General features: G+C 56.3%; 9 protein-coding genes across 9 annotated transcripts; 5 read left to right on the forward strand and 4 right to left on the reverse strand.

Moving 5' to 3' along the window:
* Positions 1 to 92: 92 nt before the first annotated feature.
* Positions 93 to 1,730, reverse strand: CCM_00480 (glutamyl-tRNA(Gln) amidotransferase subunit A; the record flags this gene model as incomplete). Its single annotated transcript, XM_006665640.1, has 1 exon — positions 93 to 1,730. One exon carries the CDS (start codon positions 1,728 to 1,730, stop codon positions 93 to 95), a length of 1,638 nt encoding a protein of 545 aa, XP_006665703.1.
* Positions 1,731 to 2,679: 949 nt separating this feature from the next.
* On the reverse strand, positions 2,680 to 5,116 carry CCM_00481 (acid phosphatase AphA; the record flags this gene model as incomplete). The annotated part of the gene is made up of 5 exons (XM_006665641.1): positions 2,680 to 2,916; positions 2,971 to 3,436; positions 3,493 to 3,933; positions 4,011 to 4,700; positions 4,755 to 5,116. 5 exons carry the CDS (start codon positions 5,114 to 5,116, stop codon positions 2,680 to 2,682), a joined length of 2,196 nt encoding a protein of 731 aa, XP_006665704.1.
* Positions 5,117 to 6,721: 1,605 nt separating this feature from the next.
* CCM_00482 (uncharacterized protein) lies at positions 6,722 to 8,842 on the forward strand (the record flags this gene model as incomplete). Its single annotated transcript, XM_006665642.1, has 1 exon — positions 6,722 to 8,842. One exon carries the CDS (start codon positions 6,722 to 6,724, stop codon positions 8,840 to 8,842), a length of 2,121 nt encoding a protein of 706 aa, XP_006665705.1.
* Positions 8,843 to 9,045: 203 nt separating this feature from the next.
* Positions 9,046 to 10,731, reverse strand: CCM_00483 (X-Pro dipeptidyl-peptidase; the record flags this gene model as incomplete). The annotated part of the gene is made up of 1 exon (XM_006665643.1): positions 9,046 to 10,731. One exon carries the CDS (start codon positions 10,729 to 10,731, stop codon positions 9,046 to 9,048), a length of 1,686 nt encoding a protein of 561 aa, XP_006665706.1.
* A 261-nt stretch (positions 10,732 to 10,992) lies between these two features.
* Positions 10,993 to 12,315, forward strand: CCM_00484 (integral membrane protein, Mpv17/PMP22 family, putative; the record flags this gene model as incomplete). Its single annotated transcript, XM_006665644.1, has 4 exons — positions 10,993 to 11,006; positions 11,066 to 11,090; positions 11,191 to 11,843; positions 11,901 to 12,315. The coding sequence occupies 4 exons, from the start codon at positions 10,993 to 10,995 to the stop codon at positions 12,313 to 12,315; spliced, it is 1,107 nt and encodes a 368-aa protein (XP_006665707.1).
* A 512-nt stretch (positions 12,316 to 12,827) lies between these two features.
* Positions 12,828 to 14,140, forward strand: CCM_00485 (endochitinase 1 precursor; the record flags this gene model as incomplete). The annotated part of the gene is made up of 3 exons (XM_006665645.1): positions 12,828 to 12,862; positions 12,933 to 13,034; positions 13,093 to 14,140. 3 exons carry the CDS (start codon positions 12,828 to 12,830, stop codon positions 14,138 to 14,140), a joined length of 1,185 nt encoding a protein of 394 aa, XP_006665708.1.
* Positions 14,141 to 14,572: 432 nt separating this feature from the next.
* On the forward strand, positions 14,573 to 16,402 carry CCM_00486 (protein SIK1; the record flags this gene model as incomplete). Its single annotated transcript, XM_006665646.1, has 4 exons — positions 14,573 to 14,742; positions 14,784 to 15,942; positions 16,005 to 16,228; positions 16,324 to 16,402. The coding sequence occupies 4 exons, from the start codon at positions 14,573 to 14,575 to the stop codon at positions 16,400 to 16,402; spliced, it is 1,632 nt and encodes a 543-aa protein (XP_006665709.1).
* A 622-nt stretch (positions 16,403 to 17,024) lies between these two features.
* On the reverse strand, positions 17,025 to 17,557 carry CCM_00487 (ubiquitin; the record flags this gene model as incomplete). The annotated part of the gene is made up of 2 exons (XM_006665647.1): positions 17,025 to 17,111; positions 17,183 to 17,557. The coding sequence occupies 2 exons, from the start codon at positions 17,555 to 17,557 to the stop codon at positions 17,025 to 17,027; spliced, it is 462 nt and encodes a 153-aa protein (XP_006665710.1).
* An 805-nt stretch (positions 17,558 to 18,362) lies between these two features.
* CCM_00488 (40S ribosomal protein S26E) lies at positions 18,363 to 19,088 on the forward strand (the record flags this gene model as incomplete). Its single annotated transcript, XM_006665648.1, has 4 exons — positions 18,363 to 18,454; positions 18,521 to 18,648; positions 18,707 to 18,833; positions 18,884 to 19,088. The coding sequence occupies 4 exons, from the start codon at positions 18,363 to 18,365 to the stop codon at positions 19,086 to 19,088; spliced, it is 552 nt and encodes a 183-aa protein (XP_006665711.1).
* Between the last annotated feature and the right edge of the window lie 324 nt (positions 19,089 to 19,412).

Here is a 19,412-nt window from a genome sequence, read left to right on the forward strand (position 1 = left end):
AGAAAAACGCATCATATCGAAAAGCCAGTCAGGCACTCTATTAAATATCTCGAACCAGAAACATCACTTTCAAGCTATTTCACCGTCTCGTCTCACTTTCCCAATACGTCCTGCAGCTCCGTCCTGGGGACGACTTTCGGATGAATCTTTGTGCGGACGTGTGTTTGCTGCTCCAGGGCGTACGCCATGCCGATGAGAGCTTCCTCGCTAAAATGAGCTCCGGCAAACCCAACGCCAAACGGTTGATTTGGGCCCGTCGCATTCAAATTTCCAAAGCCGTTACGTGTCACAGGCGTGTCATCAGGCATGCGACCAATCGGCACCGTGACGACGGGGTTACCTAGAGGAGCGGCCATGGACGACACGAAATCTGAAGGCGCAAAGATGGCATCCAGCGAGTTGTTCTTCAAAGCACCAGCCAGACCCTGCTCTCCGCCAAAGTTCAGCTGCTTCTGAAATGCCTCCCGAAACTGCGGCGAGTCGTTGCCGAATCCCAGCTTCAACGCCGAGTCCCAAACACCGGTATCTCGCTCCGGCCAATCCTCTCTTGGGTCCTTGTGCGTAAACGCTTGTAGATCGGCGAGGGAAGTGATGTTGTTCGGGTTTGCGACAAGCTTTTTCAGGTACAGCTCCGGCAAGCCGCTGACGAAGTCAGCCTTCAGGACAATCTCGTTGGAGGGCCCGAGCTGCTCAAGCCCAGGGAACTCGATGTTGTCGACTATGACGGCGCCGCTAGACCGCAAAAGCTCAACTGTCTCGCGGAAGGTCTTTTCAACAGGTGCAGGGTACCCCGACTCGCCTTTCGTCAACCCCTGCGGTATACCAATTCGCTTGCCCTTTAGCCCAGACTTTTTGCAGGCCGCCACGTAATCGGGGACCTTGTCACCAAAGGGGATGGCGGATGTATAGTTGTCGTTGCTGTCCTTACCGGCAATAGCGCTGAGCAGGTGCGCAGCGTCCTTGACCGTTCTCGCCATCGGTCCAACAGTGTCTTGGTGCTCTGAAATGGGCACTACAAGATATCGCGATGTCAGGCCGACAGAGGGTTTGATACCGACAAGATTGTTCTCTTGGGAGGGCGAGATGATGGAGCCATCAGTCTCAGTGCCGAGGCAAGCCCAGGCCAGGCCAACTGAAGACGAGACACCGCTCCCCGAAGACGAACCAGAAGGATCCTGACCAGGGAAGTAGGCTCCAGTCGCCTGGCCCCCAATTGAAGACCAACCTGAGCTGCCATTGTCACTGCGAAAGTTGGCCCACTGAGACAGGTTCGCCTTGCCAAGAATAATGGCACCGGCCTTGCGTAGCTTAGCAGCGACAGTGCTGTCCTCTGGGACTTTAGCACCAAGCAAGGCAAACGAGCCCGCGGTGTTGTTCATCTTGTCGTTGGTCGCAATGTTGTCTTTGATAAGTATGGGAATGCCGTGTAGAGGGCCAACCTTGCCTTGACACCGCTCCTTGTCCCGCTCGGCAGCAATTGTCAAGGCATCGGGGTTGATCTCGTTGACAGCATGCAGCTGTTCATTGACCTCGTTGATTCGAGCGATATAGGCCTTTGTCAGGTCAACACTGGAGAAGTTGCCTCCATCGAGTCCCCGGCGCAGGTCATCGAGGGTGGCGTCAAGCAACGGCGGGAGGCGGCCGCCACAGCCAGCTAGACATAGCGCGATCTGGAGGGCCAGACAGCAAGCGCCCAGCAACCGTCCACTATGTGAGAATTGATTCATCATGTTGTCAAGAAAGATATAAACCAGCGGAAAATAGAAAACGACAAAGCGGCCCCCAGGTAGGCGTCACTGCGCCTTTTCTATACTTGACTATGAGGAACTTCTGTGGACCGGCACTAGAGTCGATCGCTACAATCGGCAGGAGGCTATCCATGGAGACCGCGGGAACGGCTCCCGAAGGGGCCTAAGTATGCGCCTCGATAACCTCAGTTCATTTCAACAAAGTCCTAGCGCAATGTCAAGCCCAGGCGGTGCTCAGCCCATTGTGCGGGGCTGACCGAATTTGTCAACTTGCCTTGTTTTATGTTACCTAACATATGAAGGCCAAAGAGAAACTGAGCGAAACATGGTCGCTCTACTCCACTTGGAAACGTAGTATCAATGACTCCAATATTGATCGACTCGTGCAAAAATGGCTGGCTCATCTGAGCAATGCAGAGAGGCCGAGCATTGTGAGGGGATGGAGGGTAATGTGTGTTGCTTTGCCCCTTAGGCCCGCAGGCTACCATTCCCCAGCCTGCTGCGTTCGTTGATAGTTAATGCCGCTGAGGCCGGGCAATATTGGCGAACGGCTTAAAAATTTACAGGGCATTGTACAGGTCAATGCATGTCCGAGTCCGAGACTGCTTCTCGGGCGCGCTCGCTTGCGACCTATTTTACATGGGGATTTCTGTAAGTAACTAGTGGGAACCGCGAAATGCCACCCCCACGCCACTAGTTACGGTGGTTATCATTGATGAGAACAGGCATTGTATGATTTTCCCAGCCCTGGTGGGACGGTCTGATATCAGATGGCCGTTATCAAGAAGTGGTGGCTATGTTGGCATCGATTGGGCAGGCGCGAAAGCGTACAATATCGAGCTAGTTTCTTCACTAGTGGCAAGGTTTCTATAACATTGTAGATGAAACGCTGGTTTCCCTCAACCTGGCACATCAGCCCGCTTGGCGCCATCTAGAACAGAAACGCAGCAAACGTTAAAATGCCAACGCACCAGAGTGCACTTGGCTGGTGGGCAGCGCTGGCGCTGCCGGTGACGGGCGCAGTGGTGTGAGCGCTGCTCGACGGAGCCGCGCGGGAGGCCGACTGCGACGACACGGAGGTCTTGGCGGTAGCAGTTCCGTTGCCTCCGGCGATAGTGCTGGTGTAGGTGCGCGTGCAGGGGCAGTCGGTGACAGTCAACGTGGTAGCCTATGATTCATGAGTACTTTGTCTGAGGGTCCCCGGGTATCGCTAAAAACGTACCTTGGAAACAACATAGGTATGCGTGCCCTCGCTGATGGTTGTTGGGCCGGGGCAGTATGTCGTGTACGAGTTGACAGTCTCTGTGACGACGGTCACACGGGGGGTCGAAGCAGACGCGGCGGAAGAGGACGTTGCTGAGTGGCTTGCAGCCTTGCGAATCAGCGTCAGGTCATCACCAGAGGAGCCGTCGCCGCCCTTGACAAAGTTCCAGGTCAAGAGCGTCTCGTTGACAACGGTCAGCTTGCTGAAGCCGTAGTGGGTCTGGTCAAAGATGCAGGTAATGTCGAGAGGCTTCTTGGCCTTGGCCAGCTCGGCGTGGCTTTCAATGTTGCCAGCCATGCCGTTGATGATGTGCGTCATCGAGACACCCTCGTTGGCGTAAAAGGTGTTGTTGTTGACAATGGCAGACTTGTCAATCGTGCCGTTGCGGCCGAGAGGAAAGGTGCGCTCGTACCAGTGGATGTGGCTGCAGGCCGGGTTAGCATTGTCAAGTTGGCAATTGAAGCAGGTCACGGAATGTACCCAGAGAGGTATGCGTCCACGCCGTACTGGAGGAAGAGGTCCTCGAAAGCGCTGCGCATGTTGGCCTGGTAGGCGGAGACCTGCGAGCTGTACATGGGACGGTGGCTCATGGCAATGACCCATGGCGTCTTGGTCCGGTTGACCTTGGCCAGGTCGTCCTGCAGCCACTTGTACTGCTCGTACGACTCCTTCTGCGCAATGTCTCCGCGGACGGCGCCAAACGGGCCGCTATCGGTAATGTACGTCTCATTCGCCTTGGGCGCCTTTTCGCCGCCCTTGACGTCGCGCGCAAACGACGCCTCTGGACTGTTGGGGTAGTCCGTCTCGCCGTTGAATGAGATGAAGTGCGCGAGGCCATAGTCAAACGAGTACCAAAAGTTGCTCACGCCGCCAGACTCGCCACCCGGCATGCGGAAGCGGTGCTGATACGCCGTGTAGTTTCTGCAGGGCAGAAAAAGAAGGATTAGTTGGGGTTGCCGTCGTTGTGCGTGGGCAAAGCTATGAGATGGGAGACGCACCGTTGGGAAGGAGGGCAGCTGTAGTAGGTGAGCTTGTCAGACTTGGGCGCGGTGCTGTTTGGTCGGTTGTGGTTGAGGTACGCGGCGAGGATCTGATCCGGGCCGTCAAACTCGGCGCACGCGGCCTCGTGGTTTCCGGGCAGGACCATGTACGGCACCCTGGACGTGATGGGCGTCATCCACTGCTGCCAGAGGTCCCAGTTGGACTCGTACAGTACCGAGATGTCACCGCCGTTGGGCGTGCCCTGCGTGGGAATCTCGCCCGCCGGCAGCGGCTTGTCGTAGTCGGGCGTGAGGCCGCCGGGCAGCTGGCTGCTGGACCCGTTGTAGCAGACGGGCCAGCTGCTCTCGCAAGGCACGATGCCGCTGTACCAGTCGTCGGCGTAGCTGATGTCGCCGCCGTGCCAGGCAAACGCCAGCCCCTCGTCAATGGCCTTGTTCAGCTGCTTGTAGGTGCCGCCGGCGTTGGTGTAGCCCATGTCGTTGAGGACGCCGACGGTGAAGCTCTGCCGGCTGCCGGCGGGGCGCGCCGTCGCGAAGTGCAGCACATCCGAGGCGGTAGTGCCGTTGGCGGCGGTGATTTGGTAGTAGTAGGTCGTGCCGGGTGCGAGGTCCTTGATCTGCACGTCGTGGTAGTGCTGGCTGCACTGCGTCACGGCGACCTCGGAGCACGGCGGCGTGCGGTCGTAGCTGCGCTCTCCGTGTTAGTGGGAAGAAACGGATACGACAGAGGAGACGACGCACGAGTGGCTTGCGCCGTTGGCGGTCTTTTCCAGAGCGTCGCGGCTGGTGCCCCAGCGGACAGAGGGCGCGCTGCCGAGACCGAAAGGCGTCTGGTAGTGGATGTTGACGCCCGTGCTGCCGGCGTAGGACAGAGAGATGACGTTGATGTTGTTGGTCGGGTCCGAGGAGGCGGGCTTCACGGCAGGCGGCTCGACAAGGCGCATGTAGCCCTTGCCGTTGCCCTTGACGGTAGGATTCACCCAGTCGCCAATTGGCGTCTTCGGGCCAGTGTACGGATAGGTCTCGTCGACTGTTGGCTTTGCGTGAGCCAAGGCCGAGAGCAGGCCAACCGCGGCAGTGATGGTGAGCTTCATGGCTGTCATTCTGCGAACAAGACGAAGGAATCAAGGACAATTACTTGGCAAGGCTTGGGTCACACAGAGATTCTCCTGCCAAGACGCCGGAGGAGCTACAAGAGATGGCAATCACATTCTAAATAGGTACAGATTCCTGGCCTCGCTTCGGCCAACCTCATGCGCGAAGTCGCGTGTGGCGTACACTAACGCTGCTGAACGGTGATGAATCCGGAAAGGTCACGATAGGAAGAGCCTGTATGCAGCGCCAGATAGGACGAGGCTCATGGTTCCTGGCAGACAGGCCCTATGGCGGCAGGGGAGTCGAGCACATGGTGTGGCTCTCCGGGCTGCCGTTGTGCCGCGTTACCCGGACAAGGCGGGCATCGTTCCAGGCCCGGCTTACAGCCGGGCAGCCAATTCCGGGGGGCAACATGGCCGGGCAGGAATATTGCCAATTTGGCCGCCTCTATTCGCTGATGCTGCGCAGCGGTGGGGATGATTTGCGAACACGTGGGTGGAGCGACCTTGCGCAGCTGAAGTTTTCGAGGGCAAAGGCTATTACTGTGGAAGTGTAGAGCGCATAATATTGCAGCAACGAAACGGAAAGCGCAGAAGCGGGCGAAATCGAAATTGCTGCCTTTGGTGGTAAGTAAGATGACCAGTTCAGGCCATCAACTGGTGCCAGCGATGACCTACATCGTGTCCCATGATGACCGTGGAAGCCATGGAGGCTTGATTGGCCGAGGTTGATCGCATCCTTTGCGCAGCAGCCAGTCTCCCTGGTTGGCCGATATTTCAGCCCTGACAGATCGAAGATCTTTGCATATACAGATGGATGATTTCGTTTGCGTTGTGATGTAGATGCTTGATCAATGCTGGAGGCCATCTTGGAGAGCGGGATAATAAAGGCGGGGCTGAGTGATTGCTCGGGCCAATCAAAACCATGCGACCGTTGGATGTGCTAGCACAGATCCAAATAGTCAGTCCAGAAATCAGAATTTAGTTTAGAAATATAATTTTAGAGCCATGGCTGATATATAATTCAAGTAACCTAGAATATCAACTCCTGGTGATTGTTTTCCGTGGCCTCAGCCAGTCGTCCAAGGTGTTGTCGGCCCCGCCCGCACAACAGCCCACCTCGCGTCAACCTTCAGGCAGAAACAACAACAACCATGGTCACCATGTCACTGCCGTCACACAGCAGCGACGCGTTCAACACAATAACTACCTAGGTGTACCGCGATGGCGCGAATCCTTGCAAGTTTCCCAACGGCTGCCTAGTCATTCACGGTTTGATGGGCGGGGCCGGCCCGGTACAGAGGCCCGGGCGCCATCCCCAAAAAGGAAATAGGTAAACAAAGGGACAACAACGTGCAGATGCTCGTGTTAGTTGGCAGGTATTTGTCCTGCGCGAACACGTCCCTGTGAAAGAAGAGGCAAGCTATCGTTGTTTTGTGCTCAGTCAGTCGCCAATCGCCCACAAAAACAGGGGCGCCATACTTTCTATCTGGGCCATCCCAAGCTTTTCTTCTTCTTCTTCCTTCCTCCCACACGCCTTCTTACCCTCTCCATTTCACAGGCCTCGGGAGAGCTCGTCAAGGGTTTCCATTGGCAAACATGTCGGACGCCAACATGGAGGATCTCCATCTGCCCATTGCCCTCCGGCGCTCTCGTCGAAGCACCCCGGCCGTTTCCGTCAAGGCCGAGGAGATGACCGACGCCGTCGCCGCCCCCAAAACGCCCGGCCGAAGAAAGCGCACCGTCCGCTTCTCCGACCCTGGCCCTGCTACTTCGTCCGGCCTGACGCCCATGATGCGTCGGACGGCCTTTACCACGCCCCGCCGCCGACACTCGGCCACGCCGCTGCGTAACTCAAGCCCGGCCCCCGCCTCGTCGTCGACCGGCTTGTCCCGAAAGCAGGCCAACCTGTTCCTGGCCCCGATCCGCCAGACAAAGGAAGGCCGGGTCGAGCGACAGGCGCGGCGCAGCGGGATCCGCGATATGCTCAACAAGCTGGACGTGCAGAAGAAGAAGTTGCTGCGCTTCTCGCGCACCGAGATTAGCAAGCTCAAGAGTCAGGTCAAGTCCAAGGACGCCGAAATCTACGAGCTGCAAAACGCCACCGTCGTCATCGACACGGAGCGCATATGGGAGCTCGAGAAGCAGATCGAGATCCTGCAGCAGGAGCTCGACCAGCGCGCCCCCACGGAGCTGAATGAGAGCCGCACGTACGACTGGACCATGGCGGCCCGCGACCCATTCGCTCAGGAGGACTACTTTGACATGGACATGGACGGCGACAACTTTGGTGATGCGACGCAGGCACAGCTGCAAGTCAGCACCCCGTCGAGGGCTCGCTCTTCCTTCCTTACGCCGCCGGCCACAAGCCCCATGATACCCGGGACGCCCTCATCGCACTTTTGCCGCCAGCCCCAGACACCAACGTCACACGCGGCCGTGCAGGCCTGCTTCCCCGATCCTGAGCGCGCGAGCCTTGAAGAGCACGTCGCCTCGCTCCAGCGGGAAGTCTCCAAGCTGACGGCCACGCTGGACTCGTACAAGGGCTTCCAGGCGCGCCTCAGCGAGCGCTTGTCCGCGGCCGTCCCAGAGGCCATGGACACGACCGCCTCGGACGCCAACCTTGACAGCATCGAGAAGCAGATCCTGCGCATGCTGCAAGACATGGCGGACCGTGCCGCCGCGCTCGAGCACCTGTCCGCCACCATTGGCGACATGGGCTTTGCCGGAGACGACGCCGAGCAGAGGCTCGCGTCGATTGTGGCGGGGTTCCGCGCCGCCCGGCTGGAGCTCGAGTATCTCACGCCCGGCGAGATCTCGCTGCCGCTCACCTCGCACGGGGCGGCGGTGCTCGACCTGCTGCTGACCAACCTGCGCGATCTCGCGCGCCGCGTCAAAGAGGGCGAGGACAGCATCGACGAGTACCACGACCTCGAGCAGTGCCTGCGCAAGCAGCTCGACGGCCGCGTGACGGCCATGGACCAGCTCACGGCCGAGCTGCGCAACAGCGAGACGGTGATCCGCGCGGCCGACGTGCGCATCCGCGAGCTCGAGGTGGCCAACGCGCGGCTCAAGGGCGCCGTCGACTCGTACGACCGCGACGTCAAGGAGCTCGAGGCGCTCGTGCAGAAGACGGACCGCGAAAAGACGCACGCCGCGCAGGACCACGACGCGGACCGCGAAAAGGACGCCCAGGCCCTCGACGCCCGCGACAAGACCATTGCCGAGCTCGACGCCAAGATGACAGAGGCCGTCCGGCAGGCTGCGCAGCTGCTGCAGGACATGTCGGACGAGCAGGACCGCCACACGCGCCACGTCGTGCGCCTCAACCAGGCGCATGGCCGCGGCCTCGCGCTGCGCGACGCGCGTGTCATGGAGCTGCGCGTTGAGATTGACCGCGTGAACGAGTCGCTGCGCGCGTCGCACGACACCGTCCGCGGGCTGCGCGTCGCCAACGGCGGGCTGCAGTCGGCGATGCGTGACCAGCAGGCCAAGGCCAAGGCTGCCATGGACGCCATGCAGGAGGAGCTGCAGCGCGTCCTTCAGATGAGCCAGGAGTTTCTGCACTCGCCAAAGCGGAAGCGCTCGGTAGAGGGAGAGGGCGAGCCCGTGGTCCGCCCCGGGCGGCTCCTGAGCGGCGAGCTGGCGCGCCGTGGCTCGGGGACCAAGGGACGCAGGCGGCGCCCGGACAGCGGCCTCGGACTGCTGGATGAGGATGAATGTGAAATGTTTTGAAAAATCACAAGAAAATATCGCATGGAAATGGTTGGCGTCGAGGAGAAATTGAATCTCACTTGGAGAACTGCATGGCATGTATACTATATCCAACGAGCAGCAGGCTCAGGTCGCTCTCTTATTTACATTTCCTTTTGTCACAATATACACATACTTCATTTAAGCAGGTTGGAAGGCGTCATTCGCGCCCCGTCTCCCCGTCTCTATATCGTATAGAACCGCCACTGAGGCTTATAGTCGGGCGACAATGGCAAGTCGAGAAAAAGGGCACGAATCATCTCGACAGGCATGATGCCTCCGCGCAACACATCGTCATGAAACTGCTTTTCCGACAGGTGGCCCTCGCGCAGCACCTCGTTCCGCAGCGTGTCAAACTGCAGCGCGCCGAGGAGGTAGCCGGCCTGGTACAGCGGCGGGTAGTCGCCTGCGAACGAGCGCCGGACCTCGCCCTCGGCCGTGGCGCGCTCGTGGCCCACGCCGTCAACCAGCAAGTCGACGCACTGCTGCGGCGTCCACTGCCCGAGGTGGAACTTGAGCGAGAAGATGATGCGCGCGCAGCGGTGCATGCGCCAGAACATGGTCCCGACACGGTCCTCGGCGGACACGAAGAAGTCGCCGCGGTTCCAGAGCAGCATCTCCCAGTAGAGCGCCCAGCCCTCGACCCAGAAGGGCGTCGAGAACAGGCCGCGGTGGGTGTTGTAGCGCGTCGTGTAGTAGTGCTGCAGGCGGTGGCCGGGCACCAGCTCGTGGAAGACGGTGGCGCGCGCAAAGTGGCGGTTGTTTCCGCGCAGCACCATCCTCTTCAGGTCGTGCGGCATGTCGGCGAGCGGGTAGGCGATGAGGATGCCGGCGCCGCCGAGGAAGAAGGGCGCGACTTTCTGCAGCTCGGCGCTCATCATGCGCGCGCGGTACGTCTCGTCGGCGATGCGCGGCACCGTGACGAGGTCGTGCTGCTTGACAAACGCGGCGCCTTCGAGGGCCAGCGACTTGGCGAGCGCGGGCTGCGCGCCCGGCGCCACAAACTGCGTCTTGACGTGGTCGAGGGCGCGCTTCCAGTCGTCGCCGAAGCCGAGCTCGCGCGAGGCCTGCTTCATCTGCACCTCGCACCACTGCCAGACGTCGTGGGCCAGCGTCAGCAGCTCCTCGGGGCTGTACGCAATCATCTCGGCCTCGAGCTCGACGAGCAGGGCCTCGCGCCCGATGGGCTGGCCAATGATTTCGTCCTGGCCGCCGGGGCCGAGGCCGACAAGGTGGTGCTCGACCGCCGCCTTGTGCTCCTGCACTGCCTTGACGGCTTGCTCGAGCGGTGCCGCCACCCACCAGTCGAAGGACGGATCGTACGCGCCGTAGAACTCGCCCAGCTCTTCCAGATGGTCCTGCAGCTCGGCAATGATTTGGGCGGCTTTGAACGCGGCTGTCTTGGACGCGCTCATCCTGCCGGCAGCGACGTCTTCCCGTGCCTGCTCCGCCAACTTGGCGACGGCATTGACCTTTTCCGCCAAGTCGGCGCCGTCGACAGGCCGGACCGCTTCGCGCGCCTCGGACAGCTCGACGACAATATCCGCAAAGGGGAAGAGGGGCGCAATCTGGGTGTTGAGCTCGCGCGCCGCCTGGAGCTGCTGCGTGGTCCGCTGCAGATAGTTGCGGAGCTGCAGGAAGTCGACCTGGTCCTGCTTGGACAGCCGGTCAAAGTCGAGGCGGAAAAGGGCATCGAGCTCGGTACTGAGGAACGCCCGCAGCCGCTGATGGCGTTGCGGGGAGACAGAGACGCGGTAGTAGCGCTTGATCTCGTCCATGTCCAGACCGACCCGGCGGACGCGGTCCGGCATGGATTCTTGAAAGTCATCGCTTCCTGCCGGGATGGGGCGTGCTACCCATACGCCATCCATTTTCGCGGGGGTGTAGACGTGATGGATCGATGGTGGGAGGAGGGCTGAAAGAGTACCAGGATGGTCAAGCGATGTTTGAAGTGCGCAGTTGGCGACGGGTGCAGAACCCGGAGCGCCGGCTGAACTGACAGTATTATTGAAATAGTACTCTGAAAAATGCGCTGTCATCGAAATGCTACTCTGAATCTGTTTCTAGTCACTAAAATCTGCTTTGATGTAGAGTATATTTTTATTCGATATTTACAAAGTATACTAAAAAGCATGTACAATCAATCGTGCGCCCAGTGGAATGGCTTATAGCCTGCATCCGCAATCCGTATTCGTACAGCTTCAGGGTGATTGATGGCTGCTTGTTGTTGGTATGTTTTACAGAAAACACATATAAACGGATCACTGGATCTCCATACCTTTTATTAGCCGTTTTGTTCCTGTACAACTACAAACACATCTTCTACCAAGAACCCGGTTAAAGCCGATGGTGTTATCCTGTTATCCTTCCGCCACAGGCCAAAACCAACCGGCAAAATATGGGTCGTGCTGGTTGGTGTGACTGGTCGCTCGGATCCGAGGGCGCAATCGCGGAATCTGAATAATAAATTGGCGAGGTTCCAAACGGTCCTCAACACTGACAACTATCCCTCGAGGCACTCTCACCTCATACACCAGCACCCAGCGGGATTCAACCATTTTCCGTCCCAACGCGCAGCCGTGGACGCGATGAGCTACTCTCTGCTACAGTCACCCCTCCGACAGCGCTTGCTTGTGCCGCGACGCGTGCAGCAGCAGTGGCGAGCAAACTCGTCATCACAGCCCAAACCCTCTGTCAAGGCAGCAGAGTCTAGCACAAGCACCGTCGCCGCCGCCGAGACGGTTTCCAAAAGCGCCGCTCCCACACCGATATGGATGCGCCTCGGCCCTCTCACCCGCTTCGCGATGGCGTTTGGGCGGGCCCAGAGGAAGCGGCCCTACGTTGTCCAGACGCTGAGCGCCATGGTCATCTTCATCGCCGCCGACGTCAGCGCGCAGAGCATCAGCGGCTCCGACTACGACCCTGTCCGGACCACGCGGACCACGTTTATCGGCGCTCTCTTTGCTATCCCACAGTATCGCTGGTAAGGGACTTTTGGAATCCACGGGAACGTTTGGGAACAGAAAGACTAACGCTGTAGGCTCAGGTTCCATGTACTGGCCCGTTACTTCAACTACAAGTCCATGGCGCTGTCCGTTGCCGCCAAGGTAGCTTTCAACCAAGTCACCTTTGCCGTTGCCTTTCCGACGTACTTTTTCAGCATGCAGGCTCTGCTCTCCGGCGAAAGCCTGTCGGGTACCCTCCGCCGCCTGCAAGATACTGTCCCGCGCAGCTGGCAAAGTTCGTGGAAGGTGTGGCCAGCTGCCATGGCTTTCAACCTGACATATGTGCCTCTGGAGTACCGCGCCCTGTTCAGCGGCCTCATTGCCATCGGCTGGCAGACGTATTTGAGCTGGATAAACCGTCAGGCTGAGCTCAAGGAAAAGGCTGAAAATCAAGCTGCCCAAGACAACCAAGTACAAGTGTTGCCTATTCAGGCTGCTGTGGCGGCCTAGTTAGTATGGCCACTAGCCAATCCATCACTCAGGCTTTGTAGTTATTCCAGAGGCCTTTTGTGGTCTTTCAGGGCAGCATCACATAGACATAGACATTATAGAACAGCATCTTTTTTCTGGAATTTCAGTGTGTGCTCAAAGGACTCATACTTTTTAACAACATGAACTACCCATATAAATTTAGATACCCTGTAGCTTCACAGACAGGATGTGTGGCGGTACTACTGGATAGGTCACTTAGCCTAATTCGTGCATAATAACTCATTAGTTCATTAATTAATGGTTTTTGTCTTACAACTCATCCTGATGATTCACTTCAACAGTGACGGCTACGTGTAGTTCTTGGCATGCGTACACCGCAAAGAGGGGACCCCGCTCAGAAAGCTGCAACTGCAAGCACTGCCTCGTCGCACTTGCTCATGGCCCGCGTCCATTTCATTTCCATCACAGTCCTCATCACCTCGCTTTTGTTTTCTTTCAACTCTTTGCTGCATTCCAAAACACCCACCAAGATGAGTTATCGATCCGTAGCCTACTACGTCAACTGGTATGGCTGTTGAGGAGCACTCCCTCGCTCGTGGACAATGCATTTGGATGCTGACTACTGCGTGCTGCAGGGCCATATATGCGCGCAAGCATTTCCCGCAGGACCTCCCAGTCGAGAAATTAACTCATGTCTTGTATTCTTTTGCAAATGTTCGAAGCGAAAATGGCGAGGTGTAAGTGTTGATCGAAGCTGGCTGGACAACCCCGCATACTGACCTGCCGGATACGCAGCTTCATGACCGATGGCTGGGCGGATACTGACATTCATTGGGATGGAGACTCGTGGAATGACACGGGTAAAAACATTTATGGCTGCCTCAAACAGCTGAATATTCTAAAGAAACACAACCGAAACTTCAAGGTGCTGCTATCCATTGGTGGCTGGACATATAGCTCCAACTTCCCCGCACCGGCGAGCACCCCAGTAGGCCGGGATACATTCGCCAAATCATGCGTCAAACTCGTCAGCAACCTTGGTTTTGATGGCATCGATATTGATTGGGAGTACCCCAAGACTGCAGAAGAGGCCGGCCACTTTGTTGCGCTACTTGCTGAGGTCCGCAAGCAACTGGACGAGTACTCTGCAAGAGCCGCGGACAATTATCATTTTGAGCTCTCCGTGGCCTGCCCAGCCGGCCCCGACAACTTCCAGAAGCTCGACATCCCGGGTATGGATGCACACTTGGACTTTTGGAACCTGATGGCGTACGACTATGCTGGTTCTTGGGATCAAATCAGTGGACATCAGGCAAACCTCTACCCTTGCAAGGACCTTCCCGCTTGCACGCCGTTTTCCACTGTGGCAGCGGTTGATTATTATACTCAAAATGGCGTTGCGCCTGACAAGTTAGTCCTTGGTATGCCGTTGTATGGCCGCGCGTTTGAAAACTGTGACGGTATTGGCCAACCATTCCAAGGCGTCGGTCAGGGCACCTGGGAGCAAGGCGTGTACGACTACAAAAAGCTTCCTCTGGAGGGAGCAGAGGAGCACAAAGATGATGATTCTGCTGCCACGTACTGCCACAATTCCGGGTCGCGTACCCTCGTCACATACGACACTCCGGAGCTCGCAAAGATCAAAGCCAAGTTCATCAAGGAGCGCGGGCTGGGTGGTGGTATGTGGTGGGAAAGCAGCGCTGACAAGACAGGTGATGACTCACTAATCAAGACTGTCTTTGACGAGCTTGGCGGTCCTGAGGCGCTCAAACGGCAGGAGAATTGCATCTCCTATCCTGAAACTGAGTATGATAACTTGAGGGGTGGATTGCCGGACAACTAAAGGCGTTTTTCAGTTTAGGTGCTGAAGCTGAGAAGCAACGCGCTCACTTTGTGCGGCTGCACAACAACATAAACTCGTTTTTGTTTTCGTTATCTTGAAACCCAGAAACTAAAGTTGTTTGTCGAAAAAAAAGTAAATGGGTTATTTGTTCACCAAAGAGTCCATAGATTGTTCAGGATGGCCTGAGCTAACTAATAAGTGCCAGTGGCTTCAAGTCCAGAGAGATAACTAGTAACCACCCAGCTATCTCCACGTGATGGGTTCCACTTTCGTCGGTCAACCACACCTCATTGGTCTACGCTTGAGCTCCAGAAATTTTCCTCTGAAGAAAAAGTGCAAAAAATCGTCCAGCGAATTTCCGACTACAACAAATTTAACTGTTAGGACGCCTGTTTTACGACTCAATTGCGGCGCAACCAGCGACAAGTCAAGATGTCGCACATCGATTACGCTCTATACGAGTCCCCCGTGGGCTATGCCCTCTTTAAGATAGTGCATCAGACCGATGCTGTGGGTTTGAAGTTGAAGGAAACCCAGGCCGCGGCCAATGATCTGGCCAAGTTTGGCAAAATGGTAAAATTGGTCAACTTCAGTCCTTTCCGGTAATGCAACTCCCATGAAGGCTCATATTTGCCATTTTTAGCCGTGGGATTGTTTTAACTAATACATTTGCTCCCGCCAGTGGCCACGTCGAAGCTCTTGAAAACATCAACCTCGTCTCCGAGGGTATCTGCTCCGAGTACCTCAAGTCTGTCCTCGAGCTCAACCTTCCCAAGAGCGGCAAGAAGAGCAAGATCACCCTCGGCGTCTCTGAGAAGAACCTTGCCGGTGCCATCAAGGGCGAGTTCTCCGGCCTTGATTGCGAGACGGCCGACACCTCTGAGGTCGTGTCCGACATTATTCGCGGCATCCGCCAGCACGCCGACAAACTCCTGAGCGACCTCAAGACCGGCGATATCGAGAAAGCCGGTCTCGGTATGGGTCACGCCTACTCCCGTGCCAAGGTCAAGTTCAGCGTCACCAAGAACGACAACCACATCATCCAGGCCAGTGCCACCCTCGACTTCCAGGACAAGGGCGTGAACCAGTTCTTCATGCGCGTCCGTGAATGGTACGGCTGGCACTTCCCGGAGCTGGTCAAGATTGTCTCTGACAACTTGACGTATGCCAAGCTCGTCATTGCCATTGGCGACAAGAAAACCCTGACCGACGACAAGCGCGACGACCTGGCCCAATATCTCGAGGAAGACGGTGAAAAGGCCCAGGCTATTATCGATGCCGCCAAGGTCTCCATGGGCTTTGATGTCCTCCCCGCCGATCTCGAGATCATCACTCAGCTTGCCAACGCCGTTGTCAAGCAGGCCAACAACCGCAAGACCACTGGCGGCTACCTGGAGACCAAGATGCACCAGGTCGCTCCCAACCTGCAGGCTCTCATTGGCACTCCTGTCGCTGCCCGCCTCATCTCCCACGCCGGCTCGCTCACCAACCTGTCCAAATACCCCGCATCCACCCTACAGATCCTCGGTGCCGAAAAGGCCCTTTTCCGTGCGCTCAAGGCCAAGAGCAACACCCCCAAGTACGGCTTGATCTACCACAGCAGCTTCATCGGCAAGGCCGGTGCGCGTAACAAGGGCCGTATCTCCAGATACCTCGCCAACAAGTGCAGTATCGCCACCCGTATCGACAGCTTCACTGAGAACCCCACCACCCGATGGGGTGAAGCTCTCCGCCAGCAGGTCGAGGACCGCCTGGAGTTTTACTCCTCTGGCAAGCGTCCGGCCAAGAACGCCGATGTGATGGTACGCTTTTTCTTTGCCCGAACCGAGTACACAACAGACCTGCTTGCTAACAATTTTACTAGAAATCGGTCATGGACGGCCTGGGCGACGCTGACGAGGACGCGGAGATGGCTGATGTTGGCGCCACTCCCAAGAAGAAGAAGAAGGACAAGAAGGATAAGAAGGAGAAGAAGGAAAAGAAAGAAAAGAAGGAAAAGAAGCGCAAGCACGACGAAGATGCTGCCCCCAAGGACGACGGCGAGAAGAAGAAGAAGAAGAAGAGAAAGTCGGAGGCTGCTGATGACGAGTAAGTCATGACCAAGAACGGATGAGCATTCTGCTTTGGCGCGGATTCATAGTCCGCACCAGATGGCGCATGATTGTATATGACGACTAGCCAAGGGAGCTGGTGCGACGCCTTTTTCCTTGTACGGCGTTGGCTCTCCTTGTTCACTCTGAAGGACTCGATACGCTTCACTAGATGGCTTATTTGCGTTGCTTGGTTGGGAGTTTTCGGCCTTTTATCTTTTCTACTTTTTTGCTTTTTTTAACCTGTTTGGTCTATCTCGGCACATGGCGTTTAGGGCATAATGGCTTTTCTATTTTCTTGTATTTTGTTCTACTTTTGTTCTTGAAAATGTTCTTGTCGCGGGTGAATGAATGCATCATCGTCGAGTCGCACCAGAAAAAAATGAAAATAGTTTCAATATACCTCCACAAGTTGAATAAAACCAAAAACCAATCCCTGAAAATCAGGAGAAAAAAAAAGTGATGGCTGGCTGGGTTGTGGTATGTCAGGTGGACGACTTCCTTGATTGCTGAGGCTGATAGCGGCCGGTGCGGGTGGCTCTTCTAAAAAGTCTCACTCGGCCGTCACGCACGACGTGAGCCACGTTGCCTACACAAAACAGTACTCTACGGTAAAGGCAAGCAGGTATTGGTATCATGATTTTTTTTGTTCATCTTAAATCAAGCACTTCATTACCCTAAGCCAGATGCACTATATGCTACATCAACGCCAATTTTTACTTTGGTCATCCCAAGCGCCGAAAAGAGGTCGCTTCAAAGTCATTCCATAAACATTTCTATGGCAAAGGAGTAATTTATTGCTTGTCGAAGACGTAGGTAAGGTGGCAACGGCCACAGTACTGGCGGTCAGCCATGGCAGCCATGAAGACACCGGCACCGCACTAGGTTTGGCGAGTTAGTAATGCGTCCAAAGTGGCAAAAGTGATTCCAAAAGAACGGGAAAAAAACGTACAGTGTCAGCAGGGCACTCGCGGCGGAGGCGCTCAATGCCACCGTCCTTGTCGACCTTGTAGTACTTGAGGACGGCCAGCTTGGTCTTCTTGCGCTTGTGCTTGATCTTCTTGGGGGTGGTGTAGACCTTCTTCTTGCGCTTCTTGCCACCACCACGGAGGCGGAGGACGAGATGGAGGGTGGACTCCTTCTGGATGTTGTAGTCGCTCAGGGTGCGGCCATCCTCGAGCTGCTTGCCAGCAAAGATCAGGCGCTGCTGGTCAGGGGGGATGCCCTCCTTGTCCTGGATCTTCGACTTGACGTTGTCGATGGTGTCGGAAGACTCCACCTCAAGGGTGATAGTCTTGCCCGTGAGGGTCTTGACGAAAATCTGCATCTTGCCTGCTCGATAACAAATGTTAGAGGCCAACGTTCCCAAGCGATTTGTTTTTGGATGGCTGCGAATCGGTACTAGTCTTCCCTGGTCCTTTTCGCCCAGCGCGGCAGATACGTCAGAGAAGCAAAGCGTCACTGTCGCAATGAACAATCAGGTACGTCGATTGTACAGCTGCGTCGTTGGATCTCATGCTGTGTAGCTGCGCGCGCGCGGCTCAAGGACCGGCTCAATTCGATGGAGACAAGAACGGTTGCTCGTTGCGTGTCGGGGGCGGAGAGAGCCTCATGACGGGAACATTTCTGTTCCCATCACAAAGGGAAGACGGTCGCGATGCAGCATCTTTCAGACATACCTCGACAAAATTCTTTGCCGTCCTAAGCAATCCTCAGATGTGTTTGCGGGTTGAAGAGAAAGAAAAACCGTCGTGGAGTGGTGGCGGCCCGCAAGTTACAATATTCGCTAGGGCCGGTGCCAGCGCCTCGTCGGGTGGAGTCACCTGACCTAGGGTTCGCTTTGGAACGCCCTCGCCCTTTCTCACTTGGATGCAACTGGCTGGAAGCAGGGCCCCACTGTAGCCCTCTTGCAGGCCCTCGCTTGTGTGCACCTTTTTGTGGGCTTCTCAGTCTGGTGCTTAGCGTGGTGCTGGTGGTACTAGCGACTTAAAATTCCACCAGGCAGTTTACTGAATTTCCTGCTTCAACAATCACAACGGCATTAGCAATTCAGTATGTAGACCCCGCGCCGCGCACCCTCGTGAACAAGCCGCACCTTTGATGCTAACAATTCGTTTCTAGATACCGTCAAGATGGTCAAGAAGAGAAAGAACAAGTACGAATTCCTACCCAATTTCCCACGCATGCGCATCGCTACGATTTCGAGCTCGCCCCTTGACGACGAGCAACTCCGCGACCGACGCCAATGAGCTTTTCTCAGAGCACAGTTTTGCTAACAATTTTTTTCCAGCGGCCGCAACAAGAAGGGCCGCGGCCACGTCAACCCTATTCGCTGCAGCAACTGCGCTCGCTGCACCCCCAAGGATAAGGCCATCAAGCGCTTCACCATCCGCAACATGGTTGAGTCTGCTGCTATTCGTATGATTCCCTGCCACGCTTCGCCTTCCACTCCAGCGCTCCCCATACGAAAGCCCAGCTTTGCTAACATTGTGTCCTGCAGGTGACATCTCCGATGCCTCGGTTTTCGCCGAGTACACCGTGCCCAAGATGTACCTTAAGCTGCAGTACTGCGTCTCTTGCGCCATTCACGGCAAGATTGTCCGGTACGTTGTCTTCTCCGGGAGTGTGACAACTGCGCCAGCCTGTTCCCCAGGCCGGCGTATGTGCTTCAGATGAACCTTGGCGCATTTGAAAAACAACACTCCTCCAAGTATTACCCCCGGCCGAGAGAACAATGCGCTAACAGTGACATCTGCAGTGTCCGATCCCGCGTCGGCCGCCGCAACCGTGCCCCCCCTCCCCGTGTCCGTTTCAACCGCGATGCCAAGAAGGTCACTCCTACTGCCCCTAAGGCTTAAGCCAAGGCACAATGACCAAAAAAATGAAGCAAAACTTTTTTTTGATGTGATCTTTGGCTGGGAAAAAAGGAGTCTGGGCTGTGTTTATACGACGTCTGCATATGAAACAAGAGTACGGATTAGATGAACTAGGATTGTGAAGCTCTACAGTAGTTTTTCACGTTCAAAATCCAGACCTTTCAGGCATTGATCATTGATGAGCATACATGTCAAAACTTTGCGGCCTTCGTACCAGTGACATTGATGAGCACATGTCACACGCTTGTGTCTTTCGTACCAGTGACGTATCTATTTTTCACAAAATTATCTGTGCCACAGATTTGC

Source organism: Cordyceps militaris (genome assembly GCF_000225605.1).
Source record: "Cordyceps militaris CM01 unplaced genomic scaffold CCM_S00001, whole genome shotgun sequence".
In the NCBI taxonomy this organism is placed as follows: Eukaryota; Fungi; Ascomycota; class Sordariomycetes; order Hypocreales; family Cordycipitaceae; genus Cordyceps; species Cordyceps militaris.